The 12,990-nt window shown below is 39.6% G+C and overlaps 1 protein-coding gene across 2 annotated transcripts in view; it reads right to left on the bottom strand.

Annotated features, from left to right (window-relative positions):
- MET (MET proto-oncogene, receptor tyrosine kinase) overlaps positions 1-12,990 on the bottom strand; it is a 118,736-nt gene that overhangs the window by 60,375 nt on the left and 45,371 nt on the right. For both annotated transcript variants that reach the window (XM_004449291.3, NM_001281764.2), the window contains exon 3: positions 1,873-2,064. In XM_004449291.3, coding sequence (XP_004449348.2) covers positions 1,873-2,064 — 192 coding nt within the window. The remainder of the gene's footprint in view (positions 1-1,872; positions 2,065-12,990) is intronic.

Here is a 12,990-nt window from a genome sequence, read left to right as displayed (position 1 = left end):
TCCTTTTCATAAAATAAGTATCTGTTTATTTTGATATTTAAGGTTTTGGATGCCTGGGTAATGGGCATTATACAACTTCTATTATAAAGATCCTGGGAGATGACTAAAACAATTGCTATAGCATTTCTGGTATAGTGAGACCGATGCATGATATACCACTGTATTCTTGAGTGGTGGAATTTTTCGTATGGCAGAATTTACTCAACTTTTTAGAGCAACCTGTTTTAGAATGGGATTTTATTATAACTTTAGAATCTGGAAATAGACCAGGAACTTTTTTGATGTAAAAAAAGATCAGACCTAAAGTGACTGTTACTGCAGAAAGCTTATTAATACGAAACTGAATTGGTGAGGTAGGTAATAGACAATTCAGAAGAAAAGCAAAGCATAAATAAAAGCAAACCTACATAGTGGACACTTTAGGAATTTGATAGGTGCTAGCTTCTCTAATCGTCCTTCATTTTGTTTTGGAAATCCATGGAATACCACCAATGTAAATTAAAAACACACGTAACACAAAATAATACTACGTGTTACAGGGATAGTGAGATACTCATGACCTTATTACAAACACGTCACAGTGCATGTCTATGTGGGGAGGGGACTGGGCATCCTACTCTCAGATTTTGAGGATTTAAGGATGGAATTAAATGAGCAAGATGGGTGAGGTGTATAAATAAGAATGCTGGGTGGGATGGGAGTAAAGTTGGATGGGGAGAAAGATGTAGTTTGTTTTGAAAAAATGGGAGGAAGGGAGACCAGTGGAGCACATTTAGACGACCTGTAAATTAGTTTTGAGCTAGAAAGGTTTTATTTACATGTTTTATGACTTTGAAAAAACTCTACCATGCTCACAGTACAAGAAAGACATGAAATTTATAGATTTTAAAATATGGCAATGACCATTATCCAGACTGCTATAAAGACAGTGGTAATTAAAAAAAAAAGCTTTGTAAAAAAAATAAAGATATCAAAGGTACAATGATGGCAAGTTGAAAACACCATCCTCAATTGGCTTATGGGAAGTCATTGTCAGATTGGGTTGTTAATTGTATCAGAAGATTATGAAATAAGTAACTCCTTTTAAAATAATCCTTTAGTATTTGTAGAAATTCAACATTTCCATCGATGGAATTAACCAAGCATCTACTAATGAACTCATGTTGAAAGCACAACCCAATAACTATTAAAGCAGTTAACAGATCCAATGCAGAAAGAGCATTTTAATTTATTTCAAAATGCTATGATTCTTGTATCTAGGAAACACAGTAGCTTCAAGTCTGAAATGTGAACTTTTATTGTATGGAAATGCTGTTGCTATCTATTAAAAGGATTTCTTAAAAAATTCCATTTTTTTTTTTTAGTACTTGAACTCTGCGTTTGAGTCCATCATTGCAGAATCAGGAGAGCTGGAGTTACAATGGGATTTTGATCATAACGTCCCTTCCTAACCCTTGCCAATATTTCTCAATGATGTGAATGTTTCTTCTCATGGAGACGCACGGTTCACACAATAGGTCTCCTTTGATCATAGCTTCCCTTGTAATAGGAAAACATAGCCTGGAAGTGCTTTAATTGTTTCATTTTATTTTCCAATCATGTGATAGAAATTATGAATGGAAATAAAAAAAAAATCCAAACCATTCTGGACATGAAAATAAAAGCAGCTGCATTCAAACTGAAAGTGTAAAGAACTTGACAAAAATAGGGTAAAAAGAGGAGCAGCCTTCACTTGTTTGCTTTCAGTCTGTGTCTCTAGCTTCTGCTGTGATTTTTACTCTACTGTATTTGCAAATGCCTTACTGTAAAAACAAAACCAAATCAATTACAAATCTGATCAAGCACACATAGCCACTCTCAGAAAGCATTTACCTGCATGAAACGGCCCTCTGATGTCCCAAGATTAGCAATGGTGAGGTCACCTTTAATGAAGGTGGATATAGATGTTAGAAGGACTTGGTTGAACTGGCCCATAAATAAGTCAACACGCTGCAAAGCCGTGGTAAACTCCGTTCGATATTCATCACTGCGTACTTCACAGCCTGACGAATTTCTCAAAAGTGTCTGGAATAAAATATGGTCATAGAATTAATGTGTGTCCAGATATGAAAAAGTTGGTAAAAAACTGAGTCTTTTCAGAGCTTGGAAGGGAAGGGTGAGAATAACTGTAGCTCCAGATAGGGAGAAATATCTCCAGCGACCGCAATGGCTCAGTTTTCACTAGGCATCCATTGTGTAGACACAGACTCCTAAACAGGGGCAGGTCTTGCCATACTATTTACACACTGGGTTAATATGTGCATATATCTAGATGGAACTTAGCTGGTGCTATCAAAAGAAAAACAAAAATTTAAATGTCTTGGCTCTTGACATAACAGGTAATGCTTCTAGCTGGCAAGTCCAATCAAATGAATTTCAGCTGAAAAAATAAATGTTAGTCATACCATATATTTAAAAATGTGTGGCTTTGTGTGTTTGCGTACAGAGCGATGGTAGGGAATGATGGCTGATAGATAATTTGTGGGGAGGCAGCAGCAGAGCTTAGACTGCCTGCTTGCTTTATGTAATTTGTGTAATCGCTCTGTATTTGTGGAATTAGCATGGTCTTTCTGTGTTTCATTTTCCCCATGTGTAAAATAGAGTGAATTACAGAAGTAGTACCAACTTTATAGAATCATTGTAAAGAGCAAATGAGCTAGTTTACATAAATCATTTAGAATAGAAGCCAGCATGCAGTGAACACCCCTTAAATATGTCATCATTATCGTGCAAGGCTCAAAAAATGTAAAAGTTGCACACCAAATGTCTCAGTAGCTACCTTACTGAAAGGCAATTATCAGTCTAACAGATAATAGTCATCAGGTTCAACTCCAAGTGGAAGGTTTTTGCTTTTTTAAAAAATATTGTTCAGTGGTATATGACATTTAAGCACCGTGCATCCCTCCCTTCTCCTTGACACTTCCATCCCTCATTTTCCTTCCACCTCAAAGACTGCAACATTTCTGTCTCTTCTGCAGACCATCCATACCTGGCTATCAATGTCAGGGTTTCTCAAGGTTCCATCCTAGGTCCACTCATGCTTCCCATTCTCCCCCATGCCTCTCCAGTGACGTTTATTAGCACTTATTTGACCCACTCATTTGCATTTCCAGCACACTCCTCTTCTCTTGAGTTGACTGTGCTTATATCACACAGCCTACGAAATGTGGACTTGGATGTCTCAGGAAGCTCAGCTCAGTGTGGCCAAAGCATAAACCACAATCTTCCCCCAAGCCTGATCTTCTTGAGATGTTACTTACCCCAGTGAAGGGCTTTACCATTCCTCCAGGTACACAGGTCAGAAATCTGTGTCATCCCTGATTCCTCCCTCTTCCTCGGTCTCCATATACAATTTATTACCAATTCCATCAACCTTACTCTCTCAATATCTCCTGGATTCATCCAATTTTCTCTATCTCTACTACCACAACCTTTATCCAAGCCTCCCTCGTCCCTTTCCCAGACCACTGGAAAGGCTTCTTGCCACATTCATTTTCATATTTTTCAGACCTGTTCTCCATTCTGCAGCTGGATTTTGTTTTTAAAACACAACTCTGATCATATTACTCTCTGTTAAAAACATTTAATGCCCCCATTGTTCTTAGGGCAAAGGACAAAATCTTTAACATGGCGTGTTGGGACTTGCATCATCTGGTCCCTACCCAACTTCTCCAGACATTCTGTACCATATTCTCCTTTGCTTTTATGCTCCAACAGGCTGACCTTCTTTAATTCTCCAAATATGCCACACATTCTCCCACCGCAGGGCCTTTCCACATGGTCTTCCCTCTGCCTGGAATGTCCCTTCCAATTCCATTCACCTAGTTAACTCTCCTACTAACTTCAGATCTTGGCTTTTCACCATTTTCTCAGGAGGCTGTCCTGACCAAGATCTAGGTCAAATGATTTTCTTAAAGATTCTCTTAATGCCTTTTTCTTATACTCATGGCACTCATCACATCACAGCTGCAACTTCATATTTGGTTGTATGATTATTTGATGAATGTGAGTCATGTTTAGCACCATATTGCCAGCAGTAGATTAAATATCTCACACAGTAGATATTTAATAAGTAGTACTTGAATGAATGAACAAGTAAATAAATCAGTTATGGGTAGATGAGGATGAGTATGGGGATGCAAACCAATATTATTAATATTAAAGTGAGTGTCTGGCTCCTTATTGTCCTGATAAAATAATTGGGACTTGGTAAATTTGGGGCAAATGACAGGGGGCAGGAGGATGTATTGAGGAAAACTAGGTCTAATTTGAAAAAAAAGGGAATAATAGGTTCATTCTTACACATCTTTGCATATAGCTACAAGTCCAGGAAAATGATTTAAAGATTAGAAATTCTCTATTCGTGTCCTATTATATTTATAATAATTAGAAAATTGTCAGAATGTATTTCAAATCGACTTCCTATCTAAAAAGAAACTAAATAAAAATTCAGCTTCCTTAAGGTCAAACTTCTATTTCATAGAGTGAAAATCCTATTCCTATTTTGTACCTTATATTGCTAAAAATCATCTTAAAAATTCTATTTTATATATCACAAACTAGTGTTCATTTTAACAGCAATAAATTAGCAAGCTAAGAATCTCAGAGATGCTAAGCCTACTGACTCTTGTAATTAATGCAATGTTTTAGTTCAAGACATTTATTTTGATCTATTAATGAATACTATTTCACTATTTAATTAGAAGCTCTTCTTCACTAAACTGCTATAGATTACTCTGAGGAGTCACAGATAACAGATGCACCAGCAATTCAATAGCAGCCGATTAATTGGTAATTAAATTTCTATTGGTGATCAATTCTCCATTTTGCAGAGATAGCCAGAACTAAGGGAAGCTGTTTAAAGGAGCAAAGGCCAATTTTAAATCAAGGGCCATCTGAAATATTCCATTATAGTAGTGTCTCCTCCTAAGGAGCAGGCTTCTGTGGTTGTTTTGTTCCTTCTCTTACTCTTTCTTGCTTTTTCTTCTCTAGGTCTAGAGGGAAGTCTGGGAACTTTAAAAGACTCAAACTTGCACTGGGATTTGGTGCTGGTGGAGATATTATGAACCACTGGGGTATTAAAAATAATTTGCTGTATATGGAGTAGAATCTTTAATTATTCTTTGTAAATTAGTGGCAAGCTTCTACTAACTGAAGGACAAGAATTGTCTTACTCATCTTTTATCCCTGGGGCCCCATACTGTGCCCAGCACATGGTCAATGTTTAATAACAGCTTGCTGAATAAATGAATGCATCCACAAAGTAACCAGAGATAGGGCCCAGCTGCCTACCCAGCTTCCTTTGTGGGCAGCCTCGATGAAAGCTTGAGCAGGGCAACGGAGCTGAGAAGGACCTACAGGTGTACAACCAGAACTGTAGCCTCTGTGTCTGTTTCCTCATGTGTGAGGCATAAATGTAGACCTCTGCATCACGGTTAATGCAACATTTATATCGAGCATTTCAAGGCCTCTCTTTTAGGAAATAGTAAAGTCTTTAAATAGTATCTCCTCAAGGACTGATAGGACTAAGTACATCTCTATTGGCCAAAGAAACAAAACTCCTGAGAAGAGAAGCATTGCACAATGCTGGAATAGGGTCTACAGAACTTCTCAGTCTTGAAAAAATTGCACAATTTGGGGCCAAAAAAACATGTTCAAGGGGCATTCAAATTTCATAAGCCAGGGAACCCCTCACTTTTTATTTATTTATTTAAAAGATTTTTTATTTCTCACCTCCCCCCCCCCCCCCCCCGCCCCGGTCCTCTGTTGTCTGCTCTGTGTCCATTTGCTGTGTATTCTTCTGTGTCTGCTTGTATTCTCACAAGGCAGCTCTGGGAACTGATCCTGGGACCTTCTGGAGTGGGAGAGAGGTGATTACTCTCTCGTGTTACCTCAGCTCCCTGTTCTGCTGCATCTTCTTATTTTCTCTCCTCTGTGTCTCGTTGCGTCATCTTGCTGCGCCAACTCTCCATGTTGGCCGGCACTCCTGCCTTCCCGCACGGGGTGGCATTCCCATGCAGGGTGGCACTCCTGCTCAGGGCAGCATTTCTGCATGGGCCAGCAGTCTATGTGCGCTAGCTCGCCATATATACCAGCTTGCCCTCACCTGGAGGCCCTGGGCATCGAACCCTGGACCTCTCATATGTTAGATGGGAGCCCAGTTGGTTGAGCCACATCTGTTTCCCCCCCTAACTTTTTCATTTTTCATTTTTCACACAGCTGAGATCAGCAGGCAAGGTGGGGTGGGAGAGGGGCAGTAGCTTCCAGGAAAAAAGTAACATTCAAGTCAGTATCCACTGCAGGAGAGAGGAACACTCCTCCATCCTCCTGCTGAGAATCCTGATAAACTCAATGACTGGGATAAGGGTGCCAGGAACTGACTTAGGACTTTGCCTGCTGAGGCTTTGAACTTTAACAGGGGAGCCTTAGTTTAAGTTCCCAGCATTGCAGAGGAAAAGCACTGCAAATACAACTACATCTCAGCCTGACCCATTGAATCGTATTTGTCTGACCCTATCATTGCATTATAGGTAATAGCAATGTGTGCGTTTGATGATTGCTGCTCACTTCTGTAGGGAAGATGGGACTGCTTCTTCTCACCACTTTACACACAGTCCGGGCTGTGGCATTGGGGGTGGATGTGCAAGCACAGACGCGCAGCCTGGGTTCTTCTGGCCACTTGTGCTTCCGCCAAAGCCAGGTGGTCCCATGTCTTGGGATAAAACTGAGCATAGCTGGCAACAAGCAGTTCCCTTAGACAGTGGCTGACTTGGGGAACAGCAAGAGTCTGCTTAGTAGGATTTGCCCCAGCACCAGGAGGGAAGCCAGACTCTTTCCCATTAGTAACAAAAGGAGGAAGAAGGAGGGAGGAAATCAATCTTTACTCTGTACCTACAATGTGCCAGGCTCAGAGTTGGATGTTTCATGGACAACAAGACTCAGAGTAACCCTGTGAGGTTTTGTGACACTCAGTTAAAGAGAAGGAGTCTCAGGGAAGCCAAGGACCAGGCCACACTTGCCCAGCTCACACTGGAACTGGAATGAGAATCCAGTTCTCTCTGCATCTCAAGCTCCTGATTGTCATTTGCTACTGTTTATTATTCTGGGCAGTGTTCAGAGAATTGCACAATGACAAAAATGGAAAGTGCTTTGGAGATCATCTTATTCCACGCCCTCATTTTATGTACGAGAATCTGAAACTCAGGGAAATTGTAACTCTCGGAGAGTTGGAATCATTTAACTAAAGATATTACTTAACACGCTAAAAAACCTACCACTTTTCAAAGGAGGAAATGTGGACTCACCCACTCCTGTTTTCTTTCCTGAGAGAAAGGCTGGAATTAATCACTGTTTTCTGGAAAACTGCACAGAGAGGACCACCTGCACTTTGGGCTGTACTAGTCTAAAATCTGTTTTGGTCCTTCTGTTTTGGTCATTGAACAGTCCATGTTTCCAATCACATAACTTTGACATTTCAATTGTCATTAATCCCTTTCTCTAGAATTTCCCACACCCTGCCAGTGGCTAAGTCCCATAGCACCTGTAAGCAGGAGCTGCCCTTCTCGCCATGCCCCGGTCCTGCCCTAGGCTAGGTGCTTCCTCGTGGCTGTCCAGGTTCCCTCCTCTTTTCCTTTAAGTGGTCATGCGCTACCTCCCCCTTCCTCAACTCCTTAGTTGAAAAACAAAACAAAACAAAAAACAAACAATAAACCTTGGCTACTTCTCACAGACCTACAGGGAAATATCAAACTCCTTAGTATGGAAATCCAAATCTGCCTCGAATTAACTTTTTGGTTTTTTTTCCCAGTAAGCTTAAGGTGAGGTGACCAACTTGGATACCAAACGAACCTCAGAGTAGCTATGCTGACCCAAGATGCTTCCCATTCGTGAACAATTGCATTTGCTTTGGCAGTTGATGTCCCACCTCCCTCTAGTCATTGACACCCATTCCTTGTCAACATAAGCCCGAAGCCTGACTCTCTGCTAAAGTCTCTTCACAGAGTCTTTTGAATGACGGCCATAATATGTTTTATTGGGTGAGGGGTCAGGAGAGATAGTGACCAAGAGTAAGGTGGACAGTATAAGGGTACAAGAAATGTTGCTAGATATGTTTGGGTTATGAGGGGAAAAGAAATAAATAGTAAAAACCCCATTCATCCAATACAATATTTGTTCAGGCATATACATGAGGAGTGAACCTAAAAGCAAGGGAAAGATGAGTACACAATTCACCAGTGTCGTTTACTGCCTTTCCAGGGAGGGAGGGGGATACGACTGGGGTGGGACACACAGGGGCATCAAAGGCATTGACAATGTTCTTTTCTAAACCTGGTGGTAGGAACATGAATATTTGTTTTATTATTCATATATATATATACACACACACATACATATATTGTCCATAATAAATTTTAGTAGCAAAAAAATGAATGAATGGAAAGTAAGGAAATGAAGAGTCTATTAAGAATTTTCCCAACCCAACTTCTTAACGTCCTAAGCACTTTGAAACTTAGCTCACGGGAACTCACAATAACATTAAGTAACTATGATTTTCAAAGTAAATTCTTTCATTTGATTGTCGTAACAAGTCTGTGAGTTGGGTTTGTTACGATCATCATAATTAAATAGATAAAGAAACTGAGGGTCAGAGAGTTCTCAATAAATATTGGAGCTTGACTGTAAGCTGTTGATTTCAAATTCCACTTTCTTATAGGCTCTTACAGAATTAAATATTGTTTTATTTGAGAAGCTGTGAGTTAACAAAACAGTCATGCATACCATATAGGATTCCCCTACATTGCCCCACTACCATTACCTTACATTGTTGTGACACATAAATGATGAAAGAACATCATCATCTTTCAGCATATCTGAGGCAAACCCACACCACAGGGATGGTCTAAGGACCTGGTGGAAAAGAGAAATGAGCATAGACTATGGGACAGGACTGACTCTATCCCAACTCACCTTCCTTGCGCTACATAGGACTGTAGGCAAATCACTTGATCTCTCTGGCCTCTGTTTTATTTTATTTTACAAACATTTGTTCATAGTGCATAAATGTGTCAGACATCCTTCTAAGCACTCGTTAAGCACTTTAATTCACAGAATTCTCAAAGCAATCCTGGGAGGAACCAAGACACTGAGTGGTCACGTGACGAGTCAACAGCGGGGCCAGGGTTAAATTGAGGCCATCTGGCCCCAGGGTCTTCACCCCAGGTTAGGCTGCGTGCCTCTGCTTTAAAAAGGAGCAAGATGATCTCTAGGTTCCCTTCCAGCTCTACCATGCTGGGTCTACAGATGGCTTCCCAAAGCTTCCCAGGAATTTGGAGTCTCCAAATCACCATAGTCTGGTGTCAAAAGAATCACTGCTCTGGATGGTTAGGTGATTACGTGAGTAAACACTCACTTGTCCCCCCAACCACCATAGGCTGCTCCAAAACTTTAATAGATCCTGTAGGCTTTAAGAACTTTCGAAAAGCATTTACCATACTTTATCTCATTTATCCTCTTTAAAATAACTATATGACATCAACTCTGAGAACCAATGGTAAACATCCATTTTGCAAAAAGAAAACTTGTTACAAACTAATTTACTTTACCCAAAGTTTTATATACTGTCAGTTTCAAAAAAAAAAGGAATTACTTTACAATTTGTAAGCCTTGCTGCAATACTTGAATTATATTAGTGTTTCTTTATCTTTTGAGTCCTTATCAGCTTTTTTTCACCTGATTCAGACATAGAGCTTTTTTTAATAAAAAGAAAATTGAAGTGCTATATGCCTCAATATATTTAATTCAAAATGTTTCCCTTAATTAACATCATGATGCATGCTGTGAATATGCAATTACATTTAATTCAGTGTAATTAAGGATGTGATATATTTAAAATAGTGATTCTTTTAATTGATCTATAAGACAGATTTAGCTCATCTATAGATAATTTAAATCAGGCTTGCAGATAGATCTTTAAAAATGTACTATCTTGTAAAACATTTTGCCAGTTTGTTCACACTGGCTTTCTTTACTTTTTGACCTTAGTCTAAATCAACAGAAACATTTTAATATAAATTTTATTCATAGTCATACTTTGTACAAATCCTAGGTACATGTTATAGTAATGGCTTTCTGGAGGATACATATTTCAAGAGAAAATCCCTCTTTGTCTAGAACTTTTCATATAGTTGGGCTAAAAACTCCACCATTTTAATTTCAGGAATTCCACTTAGCTTGTTTCCCTAAATTTTTTTTTCTTTTTACTTTTTATTTTGAAATAATTTCAAACTTATGTGATAGTTACAAAAATAATAAGAACCCCATACAGAGAATTCCAGTATTTCCTTAAATTTGATTCATGTGCTCTCTCTCCTCTTTATTACGTTGTATTGGGAGGGGAATGGTTGTGGAACTGACCATAGACGAGTCATCCAGCTTTGAACTTGAGTGTCTTGTTATGTTTCTTTCAGACATATTTTAACTTCTCTCAATCTGTACTCACATTGAGATGTCAATATTTTAAACTCTGGATTCTTTGTGAAATACAGAAAGGTCAGTTCTCTGGTAGAGCAAGTCCTTCTTTTTGGGGTCTTTAAGGCGAAGACATCACTATAAGGATGGTGTGATCTGACCAAGCTGTTTTGTGCTCTGGAGATGACTCAGCCTGATGTGCTCCATGCACAATTTAGAAGAAAGATTCTTCTTCAATATTTCTGCGTCCACGAACTCTTCGTGATGAAGTAATCCTGTTATATGACTTCAACTACTTTGGGTTTCATAACAGCCTGAGAACTCCACTGGAGTTCTAGCAGAGAGCAAAGCAGGAGAGCAGAATTAAAGGGGAAACTCTTCTCTAGGAAGGAAAAGCATCCTCTTTGGCTGTGTGGACAGGCTTGGACGGCCACGAAGACAGCATAACCGGGCGTCTGGCCGGCCAGCTGCTGGCTCAACATGGGTGATTCACCAGGTGATGGACCCGGCAGCCTTGCTGCCCTCTGGCTCGTGGTAATGACCTAACTTTACACACCCAGTGGCGTTGTCTCTTCTGAGGACCAGCCTTCGCTCCTACTGCCTGCAGGCTATCTTTGAATGTGCCAGTGATGACAATGAAAATCGTCCCTTTTCTTTCCAAAATGGTTCCTTCACGCAGCTTCCTATTTCTGTATGGCATCAACAGCCATCCTCAGGGTTGAGTCCCCACCATCTTTGACTCTTTCTTTTTCTTTATTGTTCATATCCAGTTCTTAATTCTTATGAATTTTTCTATTGAAAATGAAAAGAAATTTCATACGTTGCCTCGGACAATCTGATTTCCTGGATTCCAGATTCTCCTTCCTGAAGCCCACTTTTATAATGTCTTAGCGTAATGTTCCCCAAACCCCTTTTCAATCATTTCCCGTTGTAACCATCTGGTCTGGTAGATAAGACCCTGGGCTCAAGAATGGCCTTGCCCTTTCGAGCTGTGCAAACATCGGCAAAATGCTTAGAGCTCTAAAACTCAGTTTCTTCATCTGTAAAATGGAAAAACTCATCTTCTCTAATAGAAGTTTTTTGAGGTTTAAATGAGGTAAATCCAGTACCTGGAACATATTAAATGGCAACTACCTTCATTCATTTATTCATTCAAAATATTTATTGATGTGGTGATAAATGTACAACATTGTGATTATGCTAAAAGCCATGGATTATACACTTTGGAGAGATCATATGGTACGTGAATATATCTAAATAAAACTACTTAAAATATTTATTGAATATTTTGTGAATGTGACAGATACTGTTCTAGGTGTGGAAGAGATGAGGCAGCAAACCAAAAGACACAAATCTCTGCCTTTGTGCAACTTAAAAACAGCTCTTATTATGGTTACTCCTGTTGGTCTAGTGACTCCCTATAATGCCTATATAGACAATAAGGTTATTCATGGCCCTACCAAAAGTATGGACCTATTTATCTCTCCATAATTGATTTTCATTAATCCATAAAGCAGGGACTGACATTTTTTAAATAAAGGGTTAGCTAGTAAATATGTTGGGCTTCGGGGGCCTTAGGGTTACTGTGGCATACTTTTGTTGCTCTGTTTTTTTTTTAGGTACAGGGGGCCAGGAAATGAACATGGGACCTTGTATGTGGGAAGCCAGTGCTCAGCCACTGAGCTACATCGACTTACCTGAGTTGGGTTTTTTTGTTGTTGTTGTTTGTTTTGCTTGTTCTTTTTGTTTTTTCAGGAGGCACCGGGAACCGAACTCATCCCATGTGGGAGGTGGGTGCTCAACTGCTTGAGCCACATCTACTCCCTGTTCTGTTTTATAAGCCCTTAAATATGTAAGAACCATTCTTAACTTGCTGGCTATACAAACAACAACAACAAAACAAAAAACAGGTCATGATTTGCCAAAACCTGTTCTAAAGCAAATGCTTCTATTGATGTCCAGCCAGTTCCTTCAGTGTCCGCTGAAGGCATCATGTACATAGGGAGATAAAAAGACACACATGAAACAGCTAACCCATAATGCAGAGTACAAAGAAGCCTGCTCGTAGCTAAGTTAGAAAAAGTATGGTATAGGCAGTAAATGCTATATGATTAGGAAAACGTTAAGGTCAGTGTGGGCTAACACAGTTGGGGAAGGCTCATGGCAGATGCTGAGCTTGATGCAGGTCTTCAAAGAACTTGGATAAGTGAAGAAGGAAGAATGAAATACTTGTGGCAGAATGTATCTTATGAATATATGTATACGGATTTATAAGCACATGCCTACAAGTGCATCTTTACATAAATTAAATACATTTATATCTACTTTCCTCTCAAGTTATCACTGGAATGCAAAAGATTCAGAATTCCACAAGGAATCTCTTTGCTTCTCTATCCTCATTTCCTAAGACAATCAGACCTTTGACTGAGTCCACGTGGCTGAAGTTAGCAGTACTCACACTGCACTTCCATCGCAGTCAGGAGT

This window comes from Dasypus novemcinctus, chromosome 5, assembly GCF_030445035.2.
Source record: "Dasypus novemcinctus isolate mDasNov1 chromosome 5, mDasNov1.1.hap2, whole genome shotgun sequence".
Lineage (NCBI taxonomy): Eukaryota > Metazoa > Chordata > Mammalia > Cingulata > Dasypodidae > Dasypus > Dasypus novemcinctus.
Note: the sequence above shows the minus strand (reverse complement) of the source record. Positions and strands in the feature narration are given on the sequence as shown.